This window comes from Hyperoodon ampullatus (genome assembly GCF_949752795.1).
Source record: "Hyperoodon ampullatus genome assembly, chromosome: 11".
Lineage (NCBI taxonomy): Eukaryota > Metazoa > Chordata > Mammalia > Artiodactyla > Ziphiidae > Hyperoodon > Hyperoodon ampullatus.
This window is the reverse complement of record NC_136924.1, coordinates 37,365,315-37,382,140: the sequence shown is the minus strand read 5'-3', so window position 1 is coordinate 37,382,140 and position 16,826 is coordinate 37,365,315. Positions and strand designations below refer to the sequence as shown.

The window sequence follows — 16,826 nt, the reverse complement described above, 5'->3', positions numbered from 1 at the left end:
TAAGAAGCAGTGGGATCTGTGGAAGCCCTACCTGCCATTGACAGGCCAGGTACGAGTGATGTCACTCACATAGCAAGAAGACTCACAACCTCCATCCAGCAGCACCATTTCCCCATCCTGGAACAAAAGTAAGACAGGTAAAAGTAGGTGACTTAATGACTGTCAGTTGTTTCTTCTTCTAATTTAAACTCTTCATGCCTTTCATTTTATAAAAAACAAAACAAAACAAAACTTTACTTTAAAGGAGACTAATCTTCTCTGGTTCCTTCTCACAAGAAATAGCATCTAAGTTTTTCATATGAATTCACACTGGCTCAAGAAAGATGGCACTGTAGAGTGGTTAAGTGCATTGGCTCTGGAACCAGAGTGCTTGGGTTTGAATTACTAGGTGTAAGCATTAGCATTTATGATTTATTAACATCATAAATATTACCATTATCACTATTAATTAAAAAAATCTATAGAGGTTGGTATCCAGTGCCTTTATTCAAATATAATTACCCATAACCATTTAACTTTAGAATATCACTTCCCCTTCTGCTCTCCATCAAAATACATGTGGGGGGAAAACAAACAAACAAACAAACCCCAAACAAAAACCAAACCAAAAAACCAAAAAACTCTGGGTACATCTCTCTTTTACTACTTGTCATGTTATACTAAAATTTTCTATTTATGCCCTTGAAGACAGGCCGTATCTTACTCATATCTAAATAAGCACAGAACTTGGCACATAGTAGAATAATGGTCAAATAAGTACATATATAATAATGGCAAGAAGAATGAATGTGGTCTTTGTTTCTGGAAAAATGATAGAATAAATTTTAGGTAACAACTAGATCCTGGACAAAAATATATTTTATGAAATGTTGACATTACATCATATAAGAGACATCTTAAAGACTTTTTTTCTTGAATAAAAACAACCCAGAACTGAAGCTAGAGCTGGGTAGTGATAAGGTAAGTGTTACAGTATATAGGAAAGAAGGCGTTGCAAAGTGGGGAAGATGAAGTGGAGATTCCTGCATTAGCCCAGGACACTCACAGGGGATAATAGGGCCCCAGGTCATTAGGACCCACTTCACTTCTGGCAAAAGCATATGCAAATAACATTTAGAGGAAATAGCGCCCAAATTTTGGATTGCATAATTTCCCAAAAATAACAACAAGCAAATATGAGCTCACAACCAAAGGCTGTCAAGCACATGAGGCAGTAGGTCACTGTGAGTGAGAGTCAGCAGGAACAACAAATACCAAATTTAGATCTTCCAGGATTCCACACAATGGAGTTATCAGATACAGAATTGCTACTATGAAATGTTTAAAGGGATAAAAAATGGAATCACAAAGGATAACAAGCAACAAGAGACAATTGAGAATAACTATGGATTTGAAGGGAACCATATGGAAATAAAAACAACTGCTGAAATTAAATACTCAGTGTATGGCTGAAGTAGTAGCTTAGACAAATGAAGAGAAAATTTAGTTTCCTGGAAAACAGACCTACCAAAATCCCCTAGAGTATGACACAGACAAGGCAAATGTAAACATGAAAGAAACATTAGCTATTGAAAACAGAAAAGAGGTTTAACATACATCTAACTGAAGACCTTGAAGGAGTGAACAGAGAGAGTGTAGGAGAGATCATATCTGGAGAAATAATGTCTGAGAATTTCCTAGAACTGATGAAGATATGAATCTACAGACTCAGGAAGCAGAGGTATCATAATGAGGACATGTAAAAATAAATTTGTATTTAGATATATAATAAAACTGAGAAATACCAAAGAAAAATATCTTAATGCAGCAAAAGCAAAAAGAAATTTCATTCATCAGGAATGATAATTATTATACCTTAAAATCAGCAACACTGAAAGTCAGAAGAAAGGAGTATAATCTATTAAAATTGATGACTGAAAATAACTGTCAATCTAGGATGGTTTTCCTCAGCATAGCCATCTTTCAAGAATGAGAATGAAATAAAGATGTTTTGGCTAACTAAACAAAAGTAGGAAAAGTTTATCAGCTACACACCTTCATCTAAAGGATGTTCTTCAGGTAGAAGGAAGGTGATCCCAGAAAGGCCATCTAAGATGCAAGAAGGAAAGATCAACATGCAGGTAAATCTAAACAAACTCTGTTAGAAGGGGGCTCTGCTTTGACCTATTCCTGACAGCTAGATGTAGCCATGGTGAGCTCAGAGGCAGAACCACAGGGCAGCCTGCTGTCTCTGACTAGATCTCTGCCAGATGCCTACCAGCCGGTCCATGACAGAGTCCTTCCAGATGCCCCAACAGTCCTCTGCATTTCTCATGGCTTCTTGATGACCCTGCCCGCTAAGTTGAAAAGTTTCAGATAACTGAAGCCAGACTATGACCTAGAAGTTTTTGACTATTTTCTCTTATTTCTTATTTAGGTCACTTCATCTAATAATGGCAATATGTCTCTCTCCCTGTAAGGCTAGATTTGTGCTTATTCTCTAGTTTTTCAAGGATGAATACTATATTGTTTAGGAATAGGTACACTGGTGATAAAACTATGAAGAAAAACCAAAAAAAATGGTTAAAACAAAAGTCAAGATGGTAGGAGACAGAAAAGGAGATGTGCTTGAGATTGCCCAAGGGACTATTAAGGCATAAGCAATGATCTTCTTATCCTTGATGGTGAATACATGGTTGCTCATTTTACGATTATTATTTTAAACAGTACATTATATTTATTGTTTATAATATATGATAAATTTGTACTTAGAAATATAATAAAACTGAGAAATACCAAAGAAAAGGAAATCTTAATGCAGCAAAAGCAAAAAGAAACAGTGGAATATAATAAAAAAACACATGGAATATAATGAAAGTGAAATATTAATCCTTAAATAATTATAACTAGAACAGAAGAAAGGATGAAAATTAATGAGTTTAGGGAATCCCTGGTGGTCCAGTGGTTAGGACCCAGTGCTTCCACTGCAGGGGGCCCAGGTTTGATCCCTGGTCCGGGAACTAAGATCCTGTAAGCCATGTGGCAGGGCCAGAAAAAAGAGTTTAGCATCTAATTTAAGAAGTTTAGGGCTTCCCTGGTGGCGCAGTGGTTGAGAGTCTGCCTGCCGATGCAGGGGACACGGGTTCGTGCCCTGGTCCGGGAAGATCCCCCATGCTGCGGAGTGGCTGGGCCTGTGAGCCATGGCCGCTGAGCCTGTGCGTCCAGAGCCTGTGCTCCGCAACGGGAGAGGCCACAACAGTGAGAGGCCCGCGTACCACAAAAAAAAAAAAAAAAAAAAAAAAAGCTTAAAAAAGAACAAGAGAATAAACACAAAGAGTAGAAGAGTGAAATTAACAAAGGCCAGGGCACAGTGTGATGAGATAATAAACGAAGACAAAATAGCATTAATGATGTGCAAAGTTTTTATTTTTTAGTGTTTTTATTTATTTATTTTAAAATTTATTTATTTATTTATTTATTTAATTTTTGGCTGTGTTGGGTCTTAGTTGCGGTACGTGGGATCTTCACTGAGGCATGCAGGAGCGAAGTTGGTTTTAAAAGACTAATAAAAACCCACAAACCTCTGCTGAGATTTCTTTGCACAGATCTTAAGTATACAGAATTAAGTCTGCTTTGTCAAATGTATACACCCATGTAACCACACCCTCATGGCCTTACCTAGTCAACACCCTATCAGAAGCAACCACTGATCTGATTTCTATCACCATAGATTAGTTTTGCTTATTTCAGAACTTCATATAAGTAGAATCATATAGTTTGTAATTTTCTTGTGTCTGGCTTATTTATTCAGTGTAATGCTTTTGGGATCATTCATGCTGTTGGCAGTGCTGTAGTTTGCTCCTTTTTATCTCAAGGATATACCACATGGTAATTTCCATATCTAATATCCTGGTTATGGACCCCTGAACTATTATGAGTACACCTGCTATCAACATTCTTGTACAAGGCATTTTTTGGACATATGTTTTCATTTTTCTTGGAAAAATACCTAAAAAGAAACTGCTGATTCACAGAGAATATGTATGTTTACTTTTAAAGAAACTGTCTATTAAGATTTATTAGAAAAGGGACTTGCCTGTGGTGCAGTGGTTAAGAATCTGCCTGCCAATGCAGGGGACACGGGTTCGAGCCCTGGTCCGGGAAGATCCCACATGCTGTGGAGCAGCTACGCCTGCGAGCCACAACTACTGAGCCTGTGCTCTAGAGCCCACAAGCCACAACTACTGAGCCCTTGTGCTTCAACCACTGAAGCCTGTGTGCCTAGAGCCTGTGCTCCACAACAAGAGAAGACACCGCAATGAGAAGCACATGTATCACAACGAAGAGTAACCCCTGCTCGCCACAACTAGAGAAAGCCCACACACAGCAGCAAGGACCCAATGCAGCCAAAAATAAATAAAAAAATAAACAAACAAACAAATAAAGATATCAAGAATGTAAAAAGGTACATAAAGGTACAAAACAAACAAAACAAAAAAAAAAGAATGTAAAAGGGTACATTACTACAAACACAAAAGATTAAAATGTAAGATAATACTACGAGTAATTTTAAAAACTTAGAGAAAATGGTACAAAAATATAATCTACCAAACTGTCTCAGGAAGAATGGAAATATAAATTGATAAAAACACTTCAGAAATGTCTGGCATTGTCTATGAAAGTTGCGAATATGCATATCCTATGACCCAGCAATTCTATTATTAGGTGTCTCTTAGGCAACCTTGATAACTTACATACCATGAATAATGTACAAGAATGTTCACAGAACATTGTTCATAATGGTAAAAACCTGGAAAATATATAAATATCCATCTATGGATATTTATCACATTAAGAAATACAAACTGAGAAAATTTTATAATATTTATTCATTTAAAAATAACAATAAACCCACTAATTACATGCTAAAATAACATTTTTAATGAAAATAACTATTTTTCTAAATAAAAATATTTAGTTAGAAAAGTGGCATTGTGGGGCTTCCCTGGTGGCGCAGTGGTTGGGAGTCCGCCTGCCGATGCAGGGGACACGGGTTCGTGCCCCGGTCCGGGAAGATCCCACATGCTGCGCAGAGCGGCTGGGCCCGTGAGCCGTGGCCGCTGAGCCTGCGCGTCCGGAGCCCGTGCTCCGCAACGGGAGAGGCCACAACAGTGAGAGGCCCGCGTACTGCAAAAAAACCAAAAAAAAAACCAAAAAAAGAAAAGTGGCATTGTTTTACATTTGTGCAAATCTCTGTCTAGCATAGACAAATAGAAGACAGCTGGAGTCCCATATTTGCTTCTGCATTCAATTTGGTGAGATATTGCATGTCATAAGGCCTCTGGGATACTTCACCATACAGTTGAGAGAAAACAAGAGTGAAAAAGAGCACATAATATAATGTCTTAGCATTCTTATGAAAATATATTTAACTTCACAGACCATACTCTACCTGCTATTCTACACTCTAGCAATTACAATGAACAAACAACAGCGGCATACAACAATATACTGCTGTACAAAAGAAGACACAGACATAATATTTCAAATACATAAGGTTCAAACATGACCAAAACCAAACTATATAAACTACATTATTTATTAATTGTAAAATAAAAAGAAAAGCAAAGACATGATCACTATCAAAATTGGGGGAGTGTTACCCTATCAGGGAGAGGAGGAGTTATCACAGGGAGGGAAGGACCACATGGTGGAAAAGCTTCTTGGGGGTTGGGGGACACAGTAATGTCGTATTTCAGGGGTTAAGTGTTTCCTGTAAAGGGCTAGATAATATTTATTTTGTGGACCATACTGCCTCTGGTACAACTACTCAACTCTGCCATGGGGTGGGGATGGGGTGGGGGAGTGGAAACCACTGTGTTCCAATAAAACTTTATTTAAAAAACAAAGTGGCAGGCTGGATTTCGTCCAGAGGGCTGTAGCTTGCCAACACGTTTTATTTCTTGACCTGGGTAACGATCACATGGGTGTTAACTTTATAATTACCCATTAAACTATTCTTTTATGGTTTAAGTACTTTTCCAGTAGTTACATTTTACAATAAGAAATGTAAAATAAATAAATAAAAATAAAAAGAAAGAAATAGCCTCAGTATATTAAAGAAATTGAATCATAGTTAAAAATCCCACAAAAGATATCTGGCCCAAATAATTCCACAGGAGAGTTCTACCCAATTTTCAAGAAACATTAATTCAAACCATTTTACAATATTAAAAAATAAACTATTCATTTTATGAGTTTAGTTCGACCTTGAAATGAAAACCATAAAGTCAGTATGAGAAAAATTATAAGACAATCTCATTCATGTACACAAATCAGAATATCCTAAACAATACATTAGCAAGTTGAAAGCAGTAATGCCAAAGATAAGATGCTTAACTTCACTGGTAACTGAGGTAATGGAAATGAAGACCACAATGAGATACTGTTTTGTTCCAACTAAAATGGCAAAAATTAAGAAGTCTGATAATATCAGGGGATGGAAAGGATGTGGTCAACCAAATTATACACTGCTGGTAGGAGTGTAAACAGATACAAATACCTGAGAAAAAAATTGTATTATCTTATCATACTTGAGGTTAAAAGAAAAGTTTGAGTCCCCAAAACAACATATAGCAATATATGATTTTTATATATTTCATAAACAAGCAGAACTAATTAATATTGTTTGGGGAATCATGTTTATGTGATAAAACTATTGAAAAAATCAAGAGAATGACAAACAAAAATTTAGGATACTGGTTAGTGACCTTTGGGAGGGAGGCAGTAGGGTGCCAGAGCATAAGGGTACCCATGCAGATGTAACATATTGGTAATGTTCTGCCTCTTGAGTTGAGTCATTGGTTCATGGGTATTCATTAAAAAAAATTATATTGTAGAATTTATGTTTGCTATATTTATTTTTTGAATTTACTGTAAATTAAAGTAGATAATTAAAAATAGACTTAATAAAGGAATATAAGATTCTTCACTTGTATAGTCACTTGGGGAGAAAACCATAAAAAATAAGTTCCCTCACAGCTAACAAGATAGTCGTAAAACCTGTCTGCTCCCAAAATATGCTTGGCCCACTGTTGCCACAAGTCCTTAGCAAAGGAGTTTTATCAAATGAAATGAGCAGAGGCTTTAGACTAGAATAGTTGGCTCTGCACTAATGAGTTACCTAATTTTTTAGTTTATTTTCCTCATCTATTAAACAGGCATGTTAATAATTGTTCCTATCTCACAGTGCTAATGTGCAGATCAAATGAGATCATGTCTGTAAGGGATTTATAAATAGCAGTTAGTTTGTGAAAGCTGAAGGTTAGGGGACCATGAGGTTAGAGTTTACTAAGGCATCTGGACCCAGAGGACGCAGCACTGAAGGGGATCTGTGTACCTTGATGCGTTGATTGTTCTTCACATAGTGCAGAGTGTTTGACCGATTACCTCCAGCCACCACAGGTGGGTAGGCTAAGATGTCTGCACCACGGGCCCGGCATTCAAATTCAAACTGAAAAACAACAGCAAAGTACGACTGAAAGTCTGACTGAGATTTCCTCAGGGCAGCCCCAGCACAGGCTCTCTTCAACAGCCCATACCTCCATTCAAGTACTTATCGTAAGTTAACAATGGAAAACTATTCGTCACATCTTTTTAACCAAATTATTATGCTGTAACTTCAGGCCATTTCTTTTATGCTCACCCCAATACTGTTATTCAACTCTATTATTCAATCTGTTCTTTTCTCCTGCGTGCTCTAAATTCCCTGTGATTTTCAAACTGTTAAGTCCAGAAGAGAACATAGAAAACCTATGATTGGGCTGAGTTCAGAGAAACGGTCAGATACTTTACATGTTACTATTTGTTTTTTCTTATTTAGATCAACACTGAAATATGGCTTGCATTTTTAACAACAGCTCTAAGTTACCAATTTCAGCCTTTCAAATAGCTACCGACCTACATGCTCTGGAAGTGTGAAAAAGGATGCTAGGCAAATGGTAAATTCTACTAATTTCATTATATCCTAGGATGGAGCTGGAGACTGGTTCATATTTGCTACTATCTGCAACACCACCTCAGATTCTTTGCCTTTACATTTACTTAAACAGTATTATTCTTCTTAACTCACACTTGCAAAAGTCTTTCCTTCTTTACCTGTTCTACTTCGCAATTTTCTCCAACTAATTGTAGCTCTACATATTTTAGACTCATCTAATAAATTACCACTGACATTTAAGAACCAAATCCTCTCCATTGATATCTTGCTCACTTCCATGAAAGCCAACTGGATGCCATATGCAAATCAATGAAATTACATTTGCGTCCAACAAAACTTTTCCAGCCATTTAATGCTCACCTTAGCATAAAGAAAGCCTTCCTCTACAGGGGCTTTACTGGCAAACATGGTCTCTATGAAAGCCTGCAAAAAGAATGAAGAATGAAAAGAACATAGTCTCATTTTAACTACGCTGCTTATTCAAATGTTCAAAATACTGGAGGTCAAACGAAAAGCACACTTCTCCCCAACTTTGTCAACCTGAAGTTATGGCTTTGTGGGCATCATAATACAGATTTCCAAGGGGGAAAATATTGCTTTCAGTAATAGCTGACTGATGACAGACTTAGTGGAAGGGCACCCAACCTACCCACTTAGAATATACATTGTATATTAGAATAAGCTACATGGAAACACATTTGACATTTACATTACAAAATGCTTCTACAGCCCTGGAATGTATGAAATTGTGGATTGACTGGTCCAGTCTACAGCAGGGTTTCCCAACCCTGGCACTATCAACATCTTGGGCTAGGTTATTCTTTGTTTGAGGGCTGTCCTGTTCAATGTAGGATGACAGTAGCATTTCCCAACTGTGATAATCAGATGTTGCCAAATGTCCCCCGGGGGTCACAGAACTGCCCTCAGTTGAGAACCACCGGCCTATACTACCAATGTAAGTACTGTAATTCTCTGATAGCCACATTATATGTGTGTCATGTTTTCTACCTTTATAAACATACATGTTTATAATTCACCACTGTACCTTGTTCCAAAAAGGATTCTGATTAGCTTACATGGATACATAAAATACAAGATAGCATGCATTCATGGTAGAGTTAAAAAAAAGGCAGGCTTGAGAGGAATTGAGCTAAACAAAACCAAATCAAAAAGAGGCATACCATAATGACCTTCACAACTACTATGGCTAATATGGACAGGACACAAATTAATCTGAGTTTTCTAGCAGTCAATGTGAAAAGGGAAACTCTGTTGGCTATATAATTTCCAATGTCTGTGGGATAAAAACAAACCAGTTGCACAGGAATATGACATGATACTATAACTAGAAAGGAATTTCTCTCAAGTTGTTAAATGAAGTAATGAATTGAGGAAGAAATGTTTTTAATAACACTTCTTAATACAAGGTAACATCATCATAAAGCCCAAGAGAGGAAAAGCAACTGGGATGTAATGGGAATATCTGCATGGCCTGCTGCCTTTTCTCATTCTGATCTTTCTTCAGATGTCTCATCCTCAGAGAGGCCTTTCCTGACCCCCCTATCTAAATTAGCATTTTCCATCACACTTTATCCCCCTCCATTGCTTCATTTTTCCTCACAGTGTTTAATTCTAGCTGACTATATATCATATATTTGTTTACTATCTCTCCTCAGTAATGTATGTAGACTGAGGATAGGGACACAGGGACCGTCTGTTTTGCTCACCACTGTATCCTTAGAACCTAAAGCAGTGCCTGCCACCACAGGAGGTACTTAAAATAAATATCTGCTGAATGAATTAGCAATTAAAATTAGTTAGGGACTAATTAGGTGGTCCAGTGGCTAGGACTCCGAGTTTCCACTGCAGGGGGCACAGGTTCAATCCCTAGTTGGAGACAGGGGAACTAAGATCCCATCCCGCAAGCCACGAGGCACGGCCAAAAGGAAAGAAAATAAAAAAACACGACAGAAGAAAGGAAAAGTGTGGTAGCTCTACTGAGGCTCATACACTTTTTAGAAAAATATTTATTATTTTATTTATTTATTTTGGCTGCGGTCTTAGTTGCGGCACGTGGGATCTTTGTTGAGGCACGCATGCACGATCTAGTTCCCTGACCAGGGATCCAACCCGGGCCCCCTGCAGTGGGAACGCGGAGTCTTACCCACTGGACCCACCAGGGAAGTCTTGAGGCTCATAAACTTAAAAGAGGGATTTGTCTTTTTGTTTATTTCCTTTCAAACTGTTAATGAATAGTACAGAGAATTTTTGAAGTCATGGCCCTTTTACACTGCTATGCAGACTAAACAAGATAGAAAACTTCCTTTTGCTTCGTAGGTGGTCAAATGCTTGATTTTGCTTTACTTCTTTTTGTAAACAGTATGCTTCCTATGAATCCATTTCTTCACAGATGATTCCAGGTACATATGGTACGTGCTTCATGCCACCTATCCTCACTATGTGTGTGATACCTTTTCTGTAAAGACCAAGGGGCAAACTTTATGACTACCACTTATTAGGTTGTCTTGTCACAATGTAGCCCACAATCCCAACTAACACGTAACTCTCTTACCTCACTAGGTGCTATTTATTTTTTTTAAACTTTGTTTTATTTGTGTATTTACTATTTTTTAAAATTTTATTTATTTTCTGGTTGCACTGGGTCTTTGTTGCTGCGCGCGGGCTTTCTCTAGTTGTGGCGAGCGGGGGCTACTCTTCGTTGTGGTGTGCGGGCTTCTCATTGCGGTGGCTTCTCTTGTTGCGGAGTATGGGCTCTAGGTGTGCAGGCTTCAGTAGTTGCAGCATGTGGGCTCAGTAGTTGTGGCTCATGGGCTTTAGAGTGCAGGCTCAGTAGTTGTGGCGCATGGGCTTAGTTGCTCCATGGCATGTGGGATCTTCCCAGACCAGGGTTCGAACCCGTGTCCCCTGCGTTGGCAGGCAGATTCCTAACCACTGTGCCACCAGGGAAGTCCCACTAGGTGCTATTTAAATGTTTGTGTTCTGACTCTTTAAAAATGTAAAATGGGTTTTCTTTGCATTTCACCCTGTGCATCTCATAATCAGAGTACATCATGAATGGATACTGTATAGTTTATGGAGAAGGGAGAGTGGAGAGAAAAAGCATTTCACGAATGATTTCATAAAGGTTTTGTGTGTGTGTCTCCATATGGGTGATGTTAGAATAAGGAGACTGTGCCATTTGGAAAGGAGGGGAAGGGCACTCAGGGCAGAGGGATGACACAGGACTGTGGCCCATCTCAAAGAGTTCAGGATGGCCAGCACATATGCTGGAACACATATGTCAGCACATATGTCAAGCACATATGGAGGAACAAGAAGAGATGAAGCTGGAAGGGTAGGTAGGAGGGGCCACACCATGAAAGGCCTTGCATGAGCATGTTGAAATGTAATCCTGAAAACAAGGAGCCACCCTGTTGTTTAAGTAGGAGAGGGACTTCAGGTTTATAAAGATCACTCTGCCGCGGTAGAGTTATACTCAGGCAATAATGGAAGCAAGTAGACAGCAAACGGATACTAGGTGTCCCACTGTGCTAGGCATAGGTCAAAATAACACAGCTTGGTATTTAAACCCAGGTCTGTTCTCTACTACACTATTCTGCCTCCCTAGGAGGGCACTTGTGGCGAGAAGCAATTATCTAGATAATTTCCATATTTCTATCTATGGTTGTTGGGTAAACATTGATATTATTAACCATGAGAAAGAATACAGGAGGAGAGTCAGGTTTGGTGGAGGGAGAGCACAAGTTTAGATACTTACAGGAAATTCAGGGAGAGATGTCCAGGAGGCAGGATATGCGTTCAGCCATAGGCGAGATCAGACCTGGAGAAAGTCTGACTCCCACCCCACTTTTCCTTCTGCCCAAATAGTCTAGCAATTCTCTGTCTGTAAACATTACTTAACTCTAATGGCAAGGTCCTTTACTTATTTTAAACCAAATCAGAGTGCCACACAGTCCAACTGATTAGTATCACATAGGCACAAATTATATTTGGCTTGCCCCCCAAAAGAAGGGAAATTTTTGTTTGGGCTAAGCCACAGAAATATAGCATAACTATTCTTTTTTGTTGTTTTGGGGTTTTTGTTTTTGCTTTTCTTACCATAACTACTCTTAAGGAAACTATTTTGTCCAAATATCCAAAAATCTTACAGAAACATTCTAGATTAGAATTGGGAAAACTGAGGGAATACAATCACTGACAGCTAGAAATTGTTTATTAAGAAAAATAAGGCCAGGACTTCCCTGGTGGTGCAGTAGTTAAGAATCTGCCTGCCAATGCAGGGGACACGGGTTCGATCCCTGGTCCGGGAAGATCCCACATGCCACGAAGCATCTAAGCCCATGCACCACGACTACTGAGCCTGCACTCTAGAGCCCACAAGCCACAACTACTGAAGTCCATGTGCCTAGAGCCCGTGCTCCGCAACAAGAGAAGCCACCGCAATGAGAAGCCTGCGTACTGCAGTGAAGAGTAGCCCCCGCTCGCCACAACTAGAGAAAGCCCGCAGGCAGCAATGAAGACCCAATGAGCCAAAAATAAATAAATAAATAAAAATTAAAAAAAAAATTTAAAAATCCTCTTTGGATTTCTTAAAAAAAAAAAAAGAAAGAAAAATAAGGCCAGGGCTTCCCTGGTGGCACAGTGGTTGAGAGTCCGCCTGCCGATGCAGGGGACACGGGTTCGTGCCCTGGTCCTGGAAGATCCCACATGCCGCGGAGCGGCTGGGCCTGTGAGCCATGGCCGCTGGGCCTGCGCGTCTGGAGCCTGTGCTCCGCAACGGGAGAAGCCACAACAGTGAGAGGCCCGCGTACCGCAAAAAAAAAAAAAAAAAAAAAAAAAAAAAGAAAAATAAGGCCAAATTCCATTTCCCTGTCTGTTGTCATTACTGAATTGATAGATAAAGGGAATACCACAGACTTAATACTTCTAAATTTTAGGACAATACTTAAAATAGTCTCTCAGGATAACTATGTGTGGACAAGTGACAGAAGTGTGGGTCAGAATACTCCTAGGTAGATTTAAAACTGATTTTACACCTTATTCAAAGATATCTGATCATTGGACTGATATCAGTTCCTCTGGAGCCCTTAACATTATCCCACAGATCTAGTCTTAGTTTTTCTTCCTTATTTTAAAAATCAGTGATTGCAGGAAGACAAAGACATATGCTTTCACATTTATAATTAGCTATAAGTAGTCTTTGCTGGTCTGGCCGTGGCAAGAGCCCTGGACACTGTACTTGAAGGACACTGACAAACTACGGCACAGAGGAGGGTTACCAAAATAAGGGAAAATACAACAAATGAGGATAGTTAAGGAAAACAAGTCTTCACTTTGGAAAGACTAAGGTAGAACACAGGAAAGCAGCCTTCAAATGTCTGTGTGCTATTCTGCTGTGAGGTTAATTCCAGCAGGTCTGGAATTAGCCTGAGCTGTTTTGCTAAAGTTCCCACTCGGCACTGATCCTGGTCAAAGTCTGAAATATGCTGGTTAACAGCGTTGAGAAGAGTTTCCAAGCACTTTGTTATCAGCTTGTCAGTACTGATAACAGTGAGATTAATGGTTTGTACTTGGTCTCCCTGGGACCTCTGAAGGGCTATGCTGTTTCAACATAGCAGGAATATGCTAATGTGACCAAAACTCAAAAATCCCTAGCCGAGATTCCATCTGGGGCTCCCTGGTTCCAAGGTGTTCTATGCATGCATCTGTGGTTCCTGAGCCAGAGAAAATGTACCATGCCTGGTCCTAAGGGAGGACAACAGAATTCTGCACCCAGCTTCTCTGGACCTGGCTGTGAGACAGCCATTGGGTGTGACAGGTATTCTTATATTAATGCTGTTGCTATACTGTACCCTTCTTCTGTACTAACTGTAGACTTGTAAGCACTGTCACTGAGTGACAACTTTAACTTCTTTAACAACTGACCTGTTTAACTGCCATTGTTAGTATAGTTGGCATCTAATTCATTCATTCTTTTTTTAAACCTGAGATGAAATTCACATTACATAAAATTAACCAATAAAAGTGAACAATTCAGTGGCATTTACTATATTCACAATGTTGTGTAGCCATCACCTTTATCTAGTTCAGAAACATTTTCATCACCCCAAAAGAAAATGCTGTACCCAGTAAACAGTTACTTTCCATATGCCCCTCACCCTAGCCCCTGGCAAGTATCAATCTGCTTTTAGTCTCTATGGATTTACATATTCTGGATATTTCATATAAATGGAATCATACAATATGTGATCTTTTGTGTCTGGCTTGCTTCACTTAGGATAATGGTATCAAGGTTCATCAATGTTGTGGAATGTATGTCATTTCTTTTTATGGCTGAATAGTATACCACTGTATGTATTGATATATATATTACATTTTGTTATTCCATTCATCCATTGATGGACATGTGAGTTGTTTGCACCTTTTGGCTATCCTGAATAGTGTCTCAATGAACATTTGTGTACAGGTATTTGTTTGAGTACCTGTTTTTAATTCTTTTGCGTATATCCCTAAGAGAAGAACTGTCAGATCATATAATTGTTTAATTTTTTCAGGAACCCCCAAGTATTTTCCACAGTGACTGAACATTCCCACTGGTAATGTGCAAAGGTTCCAATTTTTCCACATCCTTGCCTACATTTGTTATTTTGTTTGTTCGTTTAGTTTTTAATAAGCTATCTTATTGGGTGTGAAGTGGTATCTCATTTAGATTTTGATTTGCATTTCCTAAGTGGCTAATGATATTAAGCATCTTTTCATTTGTATATCTTCTTTGGAGAGATGTCTCTTCAACTCTTTTGCCCATTTTGTAATTGGGCCGTTTGTGTTTTTGTTTTTCAGTTGCAAGAGTTCTTTACATAGTATTCTGAATACAGACCATTATCAGATTTATGGCGTGAAACTATTTTCTCCCACTCTGTAGGTTGTCTTTTTATTCTCTTGATAATGCCCTCTGACACACAACAGTTTTTAATTTTGATCAAGTCCACTTTATCTGTTTTTCCTCTGTTGCTTATTTTCATTTCATATCTAAAAATCCATTGCCAAATTCAAGGTCATAAAGATTCACCCTATGTTTCTGTTAAGTTTTTTTTTTTTTTGCCGTACGCGGGCCTCTCACTGTTGTGGCCTCTCCCGTTGTAGAGTACAGGCTCCAGACGCGCAGGCTCAGCGGCCATGGCTCACGGGCCTAGCCGCTCCGCGGCATGTGGGATCTTCCCAGACCGGGGCACGAACCCGTGTCCCCTGCATCGGCAGGTGGACTCTCAACCACTGCGCCACCAGGGAAGCCCTCTGTTAAGTTTTATATAGTTTTAGCTTTTAAGGTTAGGTCTTTGATTTATTTTGAGTTAATTTTTATATATGTTTTGAGTTAATTTTTATATATGGTATGAGGTAGGGGTCCAAGATAATTATTTTGCATGTAGATATCCAGTTGTTCCAGCATATCTGAATTATTCTTAATATATGGTAAAGGCATTATTTTGAAAGAAAAAGAATGATTCTGATAAAAAGGGTGAAAAAAAAAACTATGAGCTTGAATGATTGCCAAGCCACCACTGGTTTAAAGTAGCATTGGCTTTGAAATCAGTGGAATCTGAAAATAACAGAACCTGAACTTTAGCAGCTAGCATAATGGACTAGAAAGGAATTGCAAACCGATAGTGCTCTTGTTAAAAACTTAGTGATATGCTTGCGGCTTTCAGCATTGATCTGAGAAAGTTCAGAATCCTCTTCAGATAAGTTTCACCCACTTTGAGCGGCAGGTAAAGCTCTAACCAAAGGAACCTGGGCCACTGTAATTTTTGATGAACAACCTAAACTTGTGATACACACTACAACTAAGATAATTCAGGTAGGGCAAACTGTTTGATGGGGGACCAAAAAAAAATCACGGAAGGGGTTATTCGGTGAAGGAAATGAGCCATTTTTCAGATTTACATGCAACACCCTGATGAACTAAAAATGGTTCCTAAGAATTTTATTTTATTTTATTTTATTTATTTATTTATTGTGGTACGCGGGCCTCTCACTGCTGTGGCCTCTCCCGTTGCGGAGCACAGGCTCCGGACGCGCAGGCTCAGCGGCCATGGCTCACGGGCCCAGCCACTCCGCGGCATGTGGGATCTTCCCGGACCGGGGCACGAACCCGTGTCCCCTGCATCGGCAGGTGGACTCTCAACCACTGCGCCACCAGGGAAGCCCCCTAAGAATTTTAGATCAAGGAGCAGTGTCTCTGGCTTTAAACACTGTTGAGTGGAGGGGAATTAGGGCTCACTGTAGCTACAGAGGAATCCCTAGTTTACTAGAATGCATTAAGGGAGGGGTCCACCATACATATCCAGAGATGGGCAATTGCCCCGCTTCTCCCTTGTCTTATAAATGGTTGGTGCCTACTGAAGCTGCAGAAATGTTGTAGATGTAGGCAGTATTGCACTGGCTGTATGATGAAGGAAATGAGCACCCTTATGGAATACCCCTTACTAAATTTATAACAGACACTGTGATAAAGGATGCTCACCAGCAGGGGCTTCATATATGACTTTGCTGTTGGATCTCAGGAGGATATAAACAGGTAGTTTCAGATTTTTTATCTCAACTTCCTCATATGGATAATAAAAAGATAATACGGAGTTTAGGACTTTACAAGAGAAATAAAATCAGTAAGAAAGAGGACACCAAGGGGATGAAGTTGAACCCTTATGTTTTTTTTTTTGTTGAGTTGTTAAGAGTTCTTTACATATTCTGGATACTAGATCTTTATTGGATATAGGATTTGCAAATATTTTCTCCCATTCCACAGTTGCCTTTTCACTCTCTTGATAAT

General features: G+C 39.1%; 1 protein-coding gene across 1 annotated transcript in view; it reads right to left on the bottom strand.

The window, feature by feature from the left end:
• XPNPEP3 (X-prolyl aminopeptidase 3) overlaps positions 1-16,826 on the bottom strand; it is a gene marked incomplete at both ends in the record, with an annotated part of 59,586 nt that overhangs the window by 10,142 nt on the left and 32,618 nt on the right. The window contains 3 exons of the mRNA XM_079714314.1: positions 32-117; positions 7,379-7,492; positions 8,339-8,401. Coding sequence (XP_079570440.1) covers positions 32-117; positions 7,379-7,492; positions 8,339-8,401 — 263 coding nt within the window. The remainder of the gene's footprint in view (positions 1-31; positions 118-7,378; positions 7,493-8,338; positions 8,402-16,826) is intronic.